A 17,452-nucleotide genomic window follows, 5' to 3' on the forward strand; every position below is an offset into this window, starting at 1 on the left:
GCATGAAGACTTGGCATTGCTCGGAATTATCTGAGGATAACTACTATGTACTTTTTCATGGTGCTAATAAGAGTGTATTACATTCTTAGTTTTTACTGATTCTGTTTCACCTACTAATGTGGTCGGAAGAAGCTGAAATGTTGGAAAACTCTGCATTAATGTCTTATACATATGATTTCAATTTTATTAACGTCGGATACACATATTTGAAGTTTTAAGGGATTCTGTCCCCATGGACCACTTAGAGAATGGGAAACAGATTTCTGATCATTTCTATTGTCTTCCCTGGAAAAGTTATACAAGGTGACTACAAAAAACGGGCCCCAACTCTAATTAGGCCCTGTTTCTTAGTGTTTTGTCTGAATGAAATGAAACTTTGGTCATAACTAGTTTATTATATTATTCAAAACATCACATCAAAACACTAGGGTCTTTGGCCTTTTTTTCTCCGTTTTACAGCATATGTTCTAGATGGCCTCCATTTAGCTTTGGTTTTTTTTTTGGTCACCCTGTATATATAATATATTATATTTAGCTCTGTGCATTTCTTGAGGCGCAGACCGAATTGGTAATGGCTCTCATCTCCTCCCTGATGGCTTCCTTGAGTTCTGTGATGGCTCTGGGTTTACCTGCGTAGACTCTGTCCTTAAAATAGCCCCAAAAGAAAAAAATCCGGGGGGCTTAGGTTCGGGCTATGGGGTGCCAACGCAAAATCAGTCTTGAGTGATCACTCGGCCTCCGAAGCTCTCTTTCAGCTAATCTTAGGACAGGTTTGAGGTGTGAGAACTTGCTCCGGCCTGCTGGAACCAGAACTTGCTCATGAGCGACGGGTAGATGGTCTGGAGCTCACTCTTGAAGATTTTGAGGACCTCCACATACCGCTCCTTGGTGACTGTCACTGCTGCACCAGATTCTTCGATGAAGATTGGTCCGATGATGCCTCTGGCCGAGATTGCAGCTCACACCTTGCACTTAGGAGAGTGCAGGGGCTTAGTGGCTACTTCATTGGGTCTGGAGTTCGCCTTGTCTTGGAGTTCGCCTTTCCATCAAGATGGAAGTGAGCTTCTTCTGAGGTCCTGAGGTTAAGGAAAATTGGTTTTTCCTCAATCTTCTCGAGCATCTTGACTGCCATAGCCCTCCTCTGCTTCTTGTCTGAGGCTGTAAAGGTCTGCAGCGTCTGCATTCTTTATGGGTAAGCCCTGATATCGTTCACCAGCACTCTCCTGCAAGTTTCACGGGACATACTGAGAGACTGACTTTGCTTACGCCATGACTGGGTAGAAGTTCTAAGTAATTCGCATTTGTATTTTGAGTGTCGCCTGCACTGAGGATTGAATCCTCAACCTCTAGAAGAGTGTAACTTACAACTGAATTTTACCAAGTACTTTATCCATTATGCCACAGGTCATTGTGGACTAAATTAAAGATTCTTTATATTATCTGGATTTATCGGACTACTGTTCTCATCTTGAGTGTGATTTTTAACAACGTTTTGGTCGATGTAACCTCTGACCTTCTTCAGGTGTATCTTGTCGAACTCAGGAATGTTTCTGTCAAACTCAGGAATTTGGACGAAAACGTTGTGAAAATCACACTCAAGATGAAAACAGTAATCCAAATAATATGAATAACCAATCCTCATCTCAAAAATTCAGAAACGTCATAAAAGATTCTGTTTTAAAAGTTGGACCTAAACAGCATTTAAGCTGACGTATAAAACTGTGATTCTGAGTAACCCATTTAAGTTGTTATTGTTGTATCATGTTATTAGCACTATAATGTGAATACACCCATAACCACTTTTGTTAAAAAGAAAGAAAAATAATCATCTAAAATTGCTAGAAACTAGTGATGGGACGATTCCAACATTTTTTCCGATTCCAATACAATTACCGATTCTGTGCTAAATTTCGATACAATTACCAATTCTGATTCTTTATAAATCTCTAATTATTTAACTATAAGATTGTTATTTTCCCTGATTTTCGTAAAAACATGTTAAATATGCAAATATTTTCCTAAACGTAAAATTACAGTTGTGGAGTGTGATCTATCGATTTTAGCTTCACTGGTATTTTAAAATCAGTGGATATTTACTAATTTATCAATATTACCAGCAATGGACGATTTTACTTTAAACAAATCAAATACAAAAAGACAAAAGAATCGATTTGGCATTGGAAAATAGGCACCAATATTTCTGATACCGATTTCGATGCCCCCAAATCTTTCGATTTTTATGATTCCCGATTCCGATTAATCGTCCTAACACTACTGGAAACCCAATATTTCTATTACATCAGTGTTGTCATTGTTTTAAGCAGAAATACAACACAATGTATCTTGTGTATATTATTATCATAACCTTTCAACTGTCATGTACATACATTGGCTTGTACTAAAACGCATTAAAAGCGCAGCCATTTTATTTTTTGTAGATAAAAATGAATGAGTTGGGGATGGACCAACACCTTTTTATTGGTCTACACCAAAATATTTGTTCAAATAGATTTCATATCAATTTCATTTTTGTTATTTTCCGTTTATGATATTTTTTTTTTTTTTCTGAAACAATTTTTTTCATTTGTGTCATATTTCAAACAGTTATTTTGTAACATGACTTTTATTCTTCTATTTGTTTGATTAGTCTAAACATCTTCAAAATAAGCTCTGTCTGTCATACGTGAATAACATTTTCATCACTAAACTAGCAAATTGAATGGACGTATCTTATCTGTGTGTAACCATGTCTGTTCGTTGGTTATGCTGAAGTTTATGTTTTTGAATTTTGGAGATGAAGATTGATTAATTGTATTTCGATTCTTCGAACTACTGTTTTCATCTTGAATATTATTTTCACATTTCAGTTGATGTAACCTGTGACCTTCTTCAGGTGTAAAACTCAAGAACCTTTCTGTTGTACTCAGAAAAATATTAATATGAAAAAGCATCTCTTAACCCATCACCTGTCAGCGTCCCATTAATGGGCCGCTCAAAAAAATCTACATTTATATCTAAAAGTTTTTCTTAATTTGGCCGCTAATGGGTTAATAGGAAGTAGGAATATTTATTTACAAGAATGGAAACGTGTTTTAATAACAATTTGTTTTTGTATGTAGTTTTAGTTTCATAATTATATTTTAAGAACTAGATCGACTAATAAATCTAAGTAAATTTTAGGTTTTTATTATAAATATTTTAGAAATAATATCTCTTAGGTTTTTGTTTGAATTATTTTTATTTTTTATCTTTAATTAGAACCTAATTATGAAATCTTTGACATATGGACATAGCCTTTCCTAATAACAATCAAGGCGGTATAAGATATCTTCCCAATTCAATTTTTTGGGTGGGTGGGTGCCTATAAAACACTATAAATGTCTTTTTTTCACTAAATCTTTTTTCATTTCAAAGATGTAGTAATAAATAGTGATATTTACGGTGCCGGGAAAACTCGTCCCCTTTCGCTAGGTAGGAAAACTGGTCCCTTATTGAATAAATATCGATTGAAAACACATTTTATGATCGTTCTTGAAGGAGATATTGTTTTTTAAAATAGACTATAGCCCCCCATAATATTTTTTAAAAATATTTTTACTTGTTTAATGTTTTTTTTTTTTTTTTTTAAATAAAATCGATTTTCTAAGTGTCCGTTTTCTACCTAACTGGCTAAGTTCTTAGTGGTTTCACTTATTTTAAAGCGTTTGTTATGTTCATACAAAGTTAATTACAAATTTTTTTTGTTCTTATTTTAACAATGTTTTTTGAAGTCATAAAAACAATAATAAAAAACAAAAAATTAAAAATCAGGGAGCGATTCGATTCTTCGTTACTTTTTTATTTTGTTTTTTTAATTATGATAGTTTTTTTTGTTGTTATGTTTTTGTTTTCTCTCATACTAAATGCACTCATGCGTTATTTAAAATTATAATTTTATCATTTATCAACATTTATTGTCGTCCTGTCAAATTTTGCAAAAATTAACTAATAAATTAAAAGCGAAATATTTTTTTTGCGCGAGAGATGCCATGTGCTAACAATCTCTCGTTAACTCATTTTTAATTTCTTAAATTTTTACTTCAAAATTCTAAAATCAATCATTAAGAGAAAAAGTAATCACTAAATAAATTTATTAATCAATTTTATTGAAAACTCCGCTATCGTTTATCAAGATAATTTTTATTTCATTTTTTGTTGGTTATTTTTCGGAAGGAGATATAGTTTTTACCCCCCCCCCTCTCTAAATTATATTTTAAAAATTTATTATTTTCTTTTTAAAACCAAATCTCTCTCAGTAATTTCTTTAATTTTCTATTTTTTAGCGATTATCAAGACTCCTAAGATGTGATATACCGGACATTATTTCTCGTTCTCACGTAACACTCGACATGTTGTTTGTTTTCTGTGATTTTTTTCTTTACCGAAGAAACGATTCCAAATGAATTAAACAACATAGTCGGCGAGGTAGAAAAATCGATTTTACCCTTTTATAAACAACAGTAAATAAGTAAATTCTTTTTATATTAATATAAAGAAATATGCGGTCTCGTTTATGAACATAATAAACGCTTTAAAATAAGTGAAACCACTAAGAACTTAGCCAGTTAGGTAGAAAACGGACACTTAGAAAATCGATTTAAAAAAAAAAACATTAAACAAGTAAAAATATTTTTTTAAAATATTATGGGGGCTATAGTCTATTTTAAAAAAACAATATCTCCTTCAGAACGATCACAAAATGTGTTTTCAAACGATATTTATTCAATAAGGGACCAGTTTTCCTACCTAGCGAAAGGGGACGAGTTTTCCGGGGTCGAGTTTTCTGAAGACGAGTTTTCCTAAATTCGATATTTACATCTGTGACAATATTAGCATGTTAGAAAAAAAATTCAAAAGCCCTCATTAAGTCACTGATTTCTGTTTGTCATTTTCTCCTGTCACAAGAACTATGAACTGCATACATGAACACAGACACAAATATATAATCTACCATCTGAAGAATCAACATTATTGCGGTTACAATTTAATTTTATTATTTAAAAATATTATATGATACTATACATTTAGTTTTTATGTGCTGGACAGCAAGTTTATTTTTGGTCTCAATTACAAAATAAATGGCAAAAATGATAAGGCGAATGTGTGTGGGAATTTATCTTGCTTCCAGATAAATTCGACGCTAAAGTAACTAAGCTGAAAAAAAAGCATGAAACAAAAGAGGGGAGGGGGTAAAGAATGAAATATAAAGGTCTTGATTTGAAACGAATTTTCCTTCCCTCCATGATGCATGAAAACCGTAGACACACATGTATTACAGGAGCAAGACCTCGTCGCTTGTCCGGATAGGAAATTCCATAATACCTTGTCACGTAAAAGGTATTTTCTTTAAATTTCACTCCTTGTAAAATAAATACGTGCAAAACTGCAGCAACGTGGTGTATTTCCAGAAGTCTGTCTCGTCACAGCCGGGTATTAATTTCTTGCCGGGTTACTTCTTTGAAGGAGGGCTCATCAAAATTCCATTTTCGGCGCCGGGCAATGAACAACACGTTCACTCTCCAGCAGAATTTCAAAAGGGAACGAAATACGCGCTGAGCTCGTGACGTCATTACAGAGCTAGCATTTCTCTTTTCTCCAAATTAAAGGGAGTTTCGTACAAACCGAAAATATACGAAACTGAAAATCATAATGGACACAAAACACAAAAAATCATATATAAGAACCAGATAAACAATAATAAATGTAAACAGGGGGGGGTGCACCATTATTGGTACAAAAAAAATTCCAACATGTGACAATATTGGTAGGTTAGAAAATACAAAAAAAATGAGTTGATATACCACAGAGACAAATGTCGAAATCCAGATGGTAGAAATGGAAGACAAGATAGAAAAAAAAAGGAAAGAAAGAAAAAGTTTAAAAGAAAAAAAAAGGTTGAAAAAGAAAAGAAAGAAAAGGTTGAAAAAGGAAAGAAAGAAAGAAAAGGAAAGAAAAAAAGGAAAGAAAGAAAAGTGGGAAGAAAGAATAGGGCTGAAACGGTGTTAATAGCTCATAGAAGGTTGTAAAGGAAAATGGATTGATAAGAGGTATTTAGGTTTTCTCAAAGAAGACTTGACTTATTTATTTTCTGGGTCATAAACCCTAAGTAGAATTTGGCAATAAATTAACTTCTGCAAAGATTTTGGAAATGGGAAATTGATTTTTGACAACAACTCGAAATAATATCTCTGTGTCAGGCCTCTTCAGAATGGGTGGTCTCTTTTATGTCTTCAAGAATATGGCTGTTAGTTTCATTTTCATAAACCAAATTATGAATTTGATCTGATTAACCAAGTTTCCCCCGAAATATGTCAAGCAAGTGAATAACTTATTAAGAAGGCTAAGGGTATCACACACACATATGCACTACATTCAATTAAAATTACTATCGTTGACCCCATTTTGTGTTTGAGGCTGAGAAGGGATTGAACAAATAAAATGTATTTATGATTTCAAGGGCCAGCCCAAAAAGAGGAACCTCCTAATCATGATAGCAGGAAGATATAGAAAATAGATGGAGAAGATGAAAAGAGACGGTCCTAAAAGTCTATTGGCCACTCGTTGTTTGATAATTTATTCTCCGGAATTGGGAATTGTAAAATATTACCGATGATGTATTATTGAGAATTGGGAGTTAAATTCTATTGGCATTGGGTGGACTTATGGTCCTGGATTCTCAATATAACACAGCGAGCTAGAGACAATCAGACAGATAGCCAGAAGACAGAAAGTGACCGAACTGGTTTGGGCTAAGAGACTACGCTTTGCTCCCCACTGGATTGCACATTGTGTAAAGTTTGACCCTTGAACTTAGGGTCGATGACTAAACTTGAAAATCGACCAAACTGATTTTACTTTACTTTCCACTGTATGCTACATCACTGAGAAATTGACCCCTGAACTTAGGGTTGGTGACAGGACTTGAAAACCACCCAGACCACTCTGTTCTCTCCGACTTGACTGCTCATTGTTGAAAGGCTGACCTGCAGATTTAGGATTAATAACTAAGCTCGAGAATTGGCCAAACTGACTAAAGGGTGCCGTCTACACAAAAATGTTAAGAGCCCAAGTTTAGACTTGTGAGGAATCACAGTATAGAATATTTCAGTGAATAATTATTGTTCCATTATCCAAAAAGACCAGTCATTGAAGTGTTATTCTTTTTTGGTAAATTAAATGCTCTTTGCTTTCCAGTGATACAGACCTTAGTGATAGTGCCGGATGATTTGCTTTTTTTTCTTTACATCATAGAGGAATTGAGAAATCACTGGACAGGACCTTTCAACACCCAGGGCCTTTGCCAGAGTGACTTCCAAGTGCCAAAGGACTGACCAGAACCGAGACTGGACAAATTTGGTAATGTCACTCGCTGGATGTTGTTTGAGGAGGGAGTAGGGTACACATTTATAAACAAAAATAGATTTAAGGCTCTTAAAATTTGTATGAGAGAATTCTACCCAGTCATAGCTGATGAAGTGAGAGCGTGCTGCTCCCTCTGAGTTCAATGAAGGGTTCCATTCGAAATTCTGAACAGATTCCCAAGTTCAACAGGATACACTTGAAGAAGGGTGGAGGTTACACTGACTGAAACGTTATGCAAATAACACTCAAGATAGGAACAGTAGTCCGAAGAATCCAAATATTACAGCTCACTGTATTTCTCAAAAATATCTTTTTTATTTTTACACATTTGTTTCTAAGCAATAAAACCAAGTGTTTATTTTACAAATTTACCAATTTTCGTAACTCATAACCGTAAAAACAATCTCAGTTTCAATTCTAAAGGTGACCAAGATCTCCATTCCAATCTGTAATCTATATTTGTATAACCCACTTTCATAACAAACACAGCTATCATTGTCATAGCCATCACTAGTTATCACATTAGTATTGTTATTGATATTTCTCAACACAATATAAAAAATTTCTTTTGATGTTGTTGCTGTGTCAAACTCAAACTAAAATATACTTTCTTGGCCTTCGGGGCCCGAAGGCCAAGAAAGTATATTTTAGTTTATGTTTAGAAAGATCCCCGCAGGGATCTTTCTAAACATATTTTTCCCCACTCCCTATTTAATTCCAATGAAATTCTTGTATATATATATATATATATCTATATATCTATAAAAGTGAACGTGTCTGTGTGTCTATATTTCCCTACGCAATAACTCTGTCAATTTTTAATCTACAGACTCGAAATTTGATATACAGGGAATTAAGATTTGGGAAAATCTTTGTGATCGGTTTTTGGTCAGAAATTTGGCTGTTGAGGGGTCAAAGTTCAACGATTTGACCTTTGAGAACTCTACCAAACTCCTCCAACAATTTTGGGTCTACACACTTGAAATTTTAGATATAGATTCCTTGGACATGGATCTAACTTAATAACTTGATTTAAGCCCAAAACAATAAATGTTAAGGGTTCATAATAAGGGTCGAAGTTAAAAAAAATTGACCCTTTTTTTTTTTTTGCTCAGCATACACCTCCAAACACCCAGGCAACGCCAGACACCCATGCTAGTATCTATAAAAGGGAAAATGTCTGTCTCTCTTTTCTCTATGGTAGTTAAGGAAGACTATTATAGAGAAAGGCATTACTTTACATATTCGCAATTTTTAATATATACATATGCACATAACCTTATGAACAATACATAGGGCCCGAGCAAAGCCAGGCGGAACTGCTATTTATGAACAATAAAACTTTCAATCAATTTTAGAATATCTGAAGTAGGACAGCCCCTTAGTGTAAATGTGGTATTATGGTGACGGAAATTATTTAAGTTCAAAGTAGGATAGCCCTTTTTATCATTTCAAACTAAGGATGACCAGTAACCGCCATTTTCCCCACCCATTTGATGGTATTGTACCTAATTTTTGGCAAATGTAAATTTTTAACATTTTTTGCAAATAAATATTTCAAAGTGTAGTATCTGTTCTATCCAACGATGATATAACAATATCGTGAGGTTTGCATTTATGTGAGATGCCCATAGACTGGAAATATATTACAAAACCCTAAAATGGCTTTCGAGATAGCCCCTTCCCCCAAAACAAATATATTCTGAAATTACATTTATCAAAGTACCTAGATAACTATATTTCAATTTGAACAAAGATGATGCAATAATATCGTGGGGTCTGCCTTCGTTCGGGATGCCCATAGAATGAAAGTATCTTTAAGCAAGGAAGCAGCATGCAATAGATAAAGGATGAAATTGAGTGGATAACTTATGTAAAAGAATTTAAATGGCGAATACTTCGTTTTTTTTTTTGTGTTTGTTGTTGTTGTTTTTTTTAACTTCCAGCTTTAAATGAAACTGTTTTAGTTTGCTAATAGATATTTATGCAGGCATGTTAGGGCTGCATTTTCAATGAAAGGTGTCTATTTTCCCTTCTCTTTCAAGCCAACTAAGAAAATAAAAAAGGAGGGGGTTGTTCAGTCTCAATATTTAAGTATTAATAAATGTCAGACACTGAAAATGTAAGTAAAGATATCAATTGATGCATTCACTAAGATCAATAATTTTGTCCACATTTACTACAGATGTGTTTTGGGGAAAAGTGAAAATGATCACTCGATGTCTCTCTCCTGCTATGTGTATTCGATTTTGTTTGAATTCTAATTAAATGCTTTAAAATAAAGCACACTTACTTTTTTCTGCATCATATAATAACCCACTTTCATAACAAAAACAACAACCATCATCATCATCACCACATTAATATCGTTATTATTTCTATTATATGGACCCTAGCACATTTGACTTGTATTTTGTTTGAAATTTAATTAAATGTTTTAAAATAAAGCAAACTCGGGTTTCTCTGCTACACATAATATATATATATATATATATATATTATACTTTTAATATATATTGAACCCCTGACAAGGTCAATTAAATTTGTTGAAACGTTGATTACTCTTCATAGAGGTTTTCTGTTTATATAATTTATATCATTTCATTTGTGAAAGCACTACATATATATTGAGCACTTTTGAAAAAATGTTGCTTGTTAGTCCAATACATTTGAACATTTATATATAAGGAACTTTGTGTATGTGTAGGGTGTGTGTGTGTTCGCCCTATGGATTCGGAAATGGCTGGGTCGATTGTCTTTAAATTTTATACAAAGATACTTGATGTGTCGGCAATGTTCTTATGGATGTTCTGTGTTGGAATGCGTCTGATAAGTATTGATAATCGAAAAAATCTGATTAAAGAAGGAACTCCACTTTTGACCAAAGTTAACACTTTTATACAACCTAACATCACAAGTGTATTTGAGAAATTTTATCAGCACACAAGCAGAAAGGCTCGGCTTATAAAATCAACTGTAGATTGTTTTATAAGACAAGAGTGCGTTTGAAATGAATGTTTCTGTTCAGAGCACAATTGAACCATGACACTTGACTTTTGCATTTTAAATTTTAGGTGAAGCCATTATTTACAGATAAGCATATGAATATTCCTTCCAGTACAAGAACAGGTAATCCATTTGATTAAAAAGTGGTCGCTTGCACTGATTTCGGTGACAATAAAAGTATGGAAGAGGGAACATTTTTTGATCCTCATTCAATCCCAAACGTCAGATCTCCCTGCTATATATATGTATATGTGTGTGTGTATATATATATATATATATATATATATATATATATATATATATATAAAACTCTGTGGACCTTACTTGCTTGCATCTTGTCTTCAACAAACAGATGATTCCATTTTTTAAAAAAGGGATGACAGGTGAATGCGTATAAATGTGGTTTAGAGCCTAAGGAATGTGTTTTAGTTTCAATTCTAGCTGATGGTACCCAAGTCATATATATATATATATATATATAGTTTTGATCTCATTACTATATATTAGGTTTAATAAAATAATCGATAGAGAATACTCTATAATAATAAATACGTAATCTGCATGAATTAAAATATCATATTTAAGCGGATCTGATGACTGGGCAACACTGAGCGGCCTGCTAGTATATATATATACAATGTATATGTATATATATGAATGAAATGTAATAAGTCCTCAGATGTACCTCTCCATCGTACAGTATATCGATACTCTATGGCTGACTGGAATAGCTTCCATACATTTATATCAGGTCTACCTCTGTGTTCCATGTTTAAAAAGGATGTGTCCTCTATAGTATCAGACCTGACGGAATGTTTAATTGTAGGTATAGACCGTTTCATAATCTTGAAAAAAATTCCAGCAAAAACCTAACAGCCAGCCGTGGTTCTCTCCAGAATGTGCTGCTGCCATTGTGCACAGAAGTTACTTTTTCCATTGCTTCCAACGTAATAGATGTACTGAGACTAAAACCGCTTTCAGGACTGCCAGCAACTACTGTAAATAAGTAATAAAGAACGCAAGAGAGTTGTATGCTCAGTCTGTTAAGTTCAAAGTAGGTGAGCAGTGGCTTGGTTCCAACCAGTTTTGGCAAATAGCAAACAGAATCCTGAACAGAAGCGTGTGCTCTATCCCAATTATAAATGGACCTGAGGTAATCTCGTCAGCATCAGACAAAGCCAAACTCTTTGCCAAGAACTTTGCAGCTAATTCTACCCTTTGCGACCAAGGCCACCAACCTCCGATATTTCCTCCTGTATCAGAAAACATGCTATGTGATATACAAATATCTGTACGTGATGTTGCCAAACTAATCAAAAACCTTGATTCGAGTAAAGCAACCGGTCCTGGTGGTATTCCAATTATAGTACTCAAAAGGCTTCAACCAGAACTAGCGCCCATCCTTACAAAACTGTTTGAACGTTGTCTTAAGGAGAATTGCTTCCCATCACCCTGGAAAATCTCATCAGTATGCCCTGTATTTAAGAATTCAGGTGATCGCTCATCTCCCTCTCAGTACAGGCAAATAAGTTTCCTGTGCGTCATGAGTAAGTTGCTGGAATCTGTGTTAAATAGAGAAGTAATCAACCATTTCAGTAAAAATAACCTTCTTGGTGACACACAATATGGTTTCCGTTCTGCTAGATCTACAACGGATGTGCTTACAGTTATATTTCATAGGATTAGCAAATCTCTCGACAGAGGCTACCTTTCTAGGGCAATTGCTCTTGACATATCAAAGGCCTTTGATAGAGTATGGCATAAAGGTTTACTTCACAAAATTTCCAGCTATGGTATGGCTGAAAATGTCTTCTCAATTATTAAATCGTTTCTCTCTGAAAGGTTCATAAGAGTAGTGGTTGATGGAGAAAAATCAGTAGCTCACAGTATTAATGCTGGAGTCCCTCAGGGGTCCATCCTGGATCCAACTCTTTTCCTGATATACATTAATGATCTTCTAAATCTCACCCTTGCATCATTCGTAGAAATTTATGCGATGACACTACTATCCATGGTAGCACATCTAAGACAGTAAACGACCAAGTTCTCTCTGATTCTATCTCCTCTGATCTTGACCAAGTGGTACAATGAGGAAAGAGGTGGCTTGTTACTTTTAATGCATCTAAAACAAAGCTTTTATCTTTACATCATCAATGCTCTGATCCCCATCTGGCATCAATTGAAATGAATGGCTCTCGTCTTCAGGAGGCCTCAAGTTTTGACAAGCTTCTGGGCTTGACAATTACTCCTGATCTTAAATGGAACATGTACATCAAATCTGTTGCCAGGGCCGCTGGAAAAATAGTGGGATCTTTCTATCGATTCAGTAGATATCTCACTGCTGATGCAATTCTCTATCTATATAAGAGCCAGGTACGTCCAAGGATGGAATACTGTCGCCACATCTGGGCAGGAGCTGCTAGAAAAAACTTATCCTGCCTTGATAGAGTTCAAAATAGACTTCGTAGCCTCGTAAGAGATGTCCTTTTCTCTTCCCTGCAACCTGTTTCTCACTGAAGAGATGTTGCGAGCTTGTCTCTGCTTTATCATTATTTTCATGGCAAGTGCTCGACTGTGCTCCAATCTATGGTCCCTCCTCGCCAAACTTTCACAAGAAACACCCGCCTAGCAGAAAACACTATCGCTAATTTCCCCCACTCTTTATCTGTGCCTAAACCTAGACATAGATTCCATGAGCAAAGCTTCTTTCTTAGAACTGCACGCCTATGGAATTGTCTTCCGTTTTCCTCCTTTCCAGCTGACTACAATATGGTTGTCTTCAAGTCTAATGTAAACAAGTTTTTGATAAGCTGTTCCATATAAGTTAACAAATTTACCGAATTTCCATTACTAACGATTACTATATAGTCTAATTTCTACTGTACACTCTTTAACCCTTATTCTTCAGTGGCCTGTTGGCCTCGATAAGTGATGATGCCTATGTAAAAAAAAAAAAAAAAAGAAAATATATATGTATATACAAATCTTCCTGGGTTACAAAATATGCACTTTGATGTGGAAATAATGTAACCTTTTACCGAGGGATTTGAGAATTAATATTTTCTTGTGATATTTTTCTTTAGCAGAGATTGATGTTTTTCAGACATTGTTTTGGTTTTTCTCGTTACATAGAAAATGATGAAATTCTATGTTTTAAAAAGAAAAGTATTTAACTTAAAATAAACATACCTACGTGCTTACTCTTTGTTTAATGATTTGAAAATAATTTTAATTGTCACAAAATATATCATAGCTTACAGATATAGCCTTACCCAGGAGTCTTTTTACTTTTGTTTTGTTTTTTTTGTTTTATTTTTTATTAAATGAATATTTTTAAATAGGCTTTTTATGCTAAGTTTAATTATTACAATATCGATTGGCTATTAAATTATTACCTGAACTAAATTCTTATAAAACTATAACTAATTTTGTCATGGTAATATATTTATCAATAAATATTTGTCAAATGTAAAAAGCTTCCAAAATCTGTTAACTAAATAAACATTTGCTAAGAATATTAGGAGTAGATCTCTTTACTCCGTTCTGCCATTAAAATGTACATTACTGTCATGAGACAACTTTTTTGGTTGCAGTTCGGAGAGTGCACAGCAAGGGCAGATAAATGCAATTTAAGAATTCCCTTAACCTTCTATTATATAAATCTCACCTGTCTGTTTCAATGTATGTATGTATGTATGCTTGCCTAAAACTTCCAACAGAGGCGACGGATTTTCACAAGATTGGTATCGTTTTGAAGAATGATGCTTCGGATACCAAATATCGAAAAATTAACTAAAAGCATTAATTCCTTCACCCTCAAATGCGCACTTTTCTACAAGAAAGGGTTGCTTTTTTCCCCAGATATTTTCGAAAGTCATCCCCTCTTTTCGATTGACTAGCCTTAATTTAAACTTTCACCACTTTCGGTTTGGCGATGGATGCAACGGAAAGACGTCAGGTTTTTCTTTTTTTTACGTTCTTTTCCTCCTTCGCGTCATGGGTTCAAGTCTGCCTGCCTACTATCACTTTTGTTTTGTTTTTTTTTACACCTCCAAACACTCGGGCAACGCCAAGCACCCAGGCTAGTGCATTATATAATACTTTTAAATAAATTAAAAAAAAAAAAAACCTATTTCTGTTATTATTATTTCATTTCAATTTAATAAACGTGTAACAAAATTTAAAAAAAATAATAATCAACCTATTTTTTGTTATTTTATTTTAATTCAATTAATGTGGGACAAAACTGTCTCAAAACACACACACACACACACACAAAAACATATTCCATTAAAGCCTGTTAATAACTATAAATTAAAACAAACTTCTAATTTCTTAATTTTATTTTAATTCAATAATCTTTTCTTTTGTGTTATTGTATTGTCGGCATTTGCTGAGATTTGATCGTGAAAATGCATTTGTCTGCCCCTGTTGTGCGCTCTCCAGACTGAAACCAAAAATGTTGTACCATGACAGTAGTGCACAAGTGCCAAATTTTCTACATATAACCAGCCAGTATTATTAATTTTTATATTTGACAGTTTAGATGCTTCTAAATTCTTTTGGTACTTTTTTTTTTTCAACTATTAACAAAAGATTAAAACGACCAACTTTTTTAATTTAATAATTTCTATTGTAAGTTTCACACAAAATGAAAATTTTGATACAATTTTGTACATGCGATTTTGATTTATAGTCTTATTTTCCATTTGAAGCAGTGCTTGACCATTGTCTTGAGCTAACTTATGGTCTGCTGTCTTTATTTTTCAGATATATCTATAGTTATTAATAAAACTTGAAGTGACTTTCAAATATTATCCCTCTGATTTCTATTGGCAACAGTGATGGCTCAGTTTTCAGCATATTGTAAAAATGTAGTAGAATATACAGTTTATTATTAGTCTATTAGAATATACAGTTTATTATTAGTCTATTAGAATATACAGTTTATTATTAGTCTATTAGAATATACAGTTTATTATTAGTCTATTATTCAATAAAAAATATTTTGGAAATCGTCTTACCCACATTTTTATATATATAATTGAATCCTCTATCCTATTAAGTAAATTTTTTAAAGTAATTTTAGTCTAAAATAATGTTGTATTTACAAAATTAATTTTACTATCAAATCATATTGAATTTACAAAAATTCATTTTAATGTGAAATTTGTGTTTCCAAAAATTAATTTGATATGAAGTACTATTGTATTTACAAAAATTAATTTCAAATAATTCTGGCAAATGTCTCGCAGGAAATGCTTCCAATCAACTATAGTGTATGCCGACCGCAACCCATATTCGTGCTGGAGGATTTTATTTGTTGTCAGTTTGATGATGCATACGATTTTTCAGCCTTGATTTTGTAAAGAATGTCCCAGTCCAGATTACTGTCGACATTTAACATTCCCACATTTCCAGCCGTTGCCGTTGGTAATACTCTTTCTTTTTACTAGAATGCACTCGTAGCCACAGGTTGCACATTTTATCAATTTTGCCATTAGTTTGCATTGTTGACAAAAAATCAGCTACAGTGTCCGGTGTCTGGAGCTGTTGGGCAAGAATGGTCAAATTCATTTTTTAGATCTTCTCTATTCTTCCTGACTTGCATGTAAGAAATGGTGGATTTTTTCTTTTCCTCTTCCAATTGGTATCCAAATTCTTATCTGCTGCTCAGGTACACGCATATGCACATCGAGTTGTGATTGGCTGATTGCCATGTTATGTTAGACAGCAGCTAAACTTGAGCTGTTGACGTCACGTTCTGAGGAAAGCCGAGCGAACACTGAGTTATTAATACGTCTGGTTCAAAGGATACACAACTAGTATTGCATTTACAATTTTCAGTAATGAATTTTAGAAAAACATTGGTTAAGAATGAATTAAACAAAATTTTGTTGAATATCCCAACCAGATGTATCAGAAATATCACCTGGTAGAAACAAAATGTAGTTGACACAACTGTGTCAACTACATTTTATTCCTACCAGGTGATATTTCTGATACATCTGGCCAGAAGATTCAAGAGATGGTTGATTGTTGGACTAAAATAATTGTAAAGGTTATGTTATTCAAAATAGTTAGCTGCAGACAGAAATATTCCATTGTTAAGAGGAACCTGTTTTTTTTTTATTCAAATAGAGTATGGGGCTTCACTGATTCATCTTTGTCTTTGCTTATTATCTTATTTGTATTGGATAAGTTTAACAGTATTCATTCAGAGTGGGTTGAGCCGCTCAAATTGAGTTGTCCTTATCTCATTCTAATGCAGTTCACCCTCGCTGATCACCAGCTGAGTTCTTGGCATACTTTCTGATGCAATGGACACCAAAAATGCTGCCCGCTCCATGTTTGTTCTCACTGTTCCCGTCCAAGTCTTCAGCTAATTACCTCTGCACTGCTCAAGCCAGTGGGTGCAATTGGTGTTATCAATTTGCTAATTAATTTTTCCTCAAGACGTTGAAGAATGCGACCAAACCAACAAAGTTTCCCAGATGTTTGCATTGTTGATGGCATTGCATCTTACACGGATAGTTTGGTTTGGGGATATGGTAAGACAGATACATATGATGCACCAAAGAAAGTATTTGTCAAAGACCTCGAGTGTCTAAAGATCTTCTTTCTGCAGAGACCATGTTTTGCAACCATACAGTGGTATGTGTGTATCAGCGCTTAGTATATTATTCAATTTTACTTATAGATTTATCTCTTGATGAGGTCGTAATCTACTTTGGAGATGGTAGAAATATCTATACTTACACCTAGGCAACATATTTGGGTATTATGTTGCATCCAGAGAACCACATAAAGATGAAGCAACCTCTGTAGCATGGCCCCTGATGGGAATACATTTCATGTTTTCTTTGATGCTTATTTTTTATTATTATTTTTATAATTATTAAGTATTTTTTCTTTGTCCTTTTCCAGCTATTGGTCATGTAGAGGGCCTAATCATCCCATCAAAAGAGGGTTTGCCTACCGAAACCGTAACACTCAAATGGTGTACACCTAAATCAAGTGTGGTCGGTAAGTGATCATTATTTTT

At 33.9% G+C, this 17,452-nt stretch overlaps 1 protein-coding gene across 1 annotated transcript in view; it reads left to right on the top strand.

Annotated features, from left to right (window-relative positions):
* Positions 1-17,452, top strand: part of LOC145243682 (integrator complex subunit 13-like) — a 1,170,185-nt gene that overhangs the window by 893,395 nt on the left and 259,338 nt on the right. The window contains exon 8 of the mRNA XM_080106736.1: positions 17,335-17,433. Coding sequence (XP_079962862.1) covers positions 17,335-17,433 — 99 coding nt within the window. The remainder of the gene's footprint in view (positions 1-17,334; positions 17,434-17,452) is intronic.

This window comes from Euprymna scolopes, chromosome 22, assembly GCF_053919585.1.
Source record: "Euprymna scolopes isolate OS-2025 chromosome 22, ASM5391958v1, whole genome shotgun sequence".
NCBI classification, from domain to species: domain Eukaryota; kingdom Metazoa; phylum Mollusca; class Cephalopoda; order Sepiida; family Sepiolidae; genus Euprymna; species Euprymna scolopes.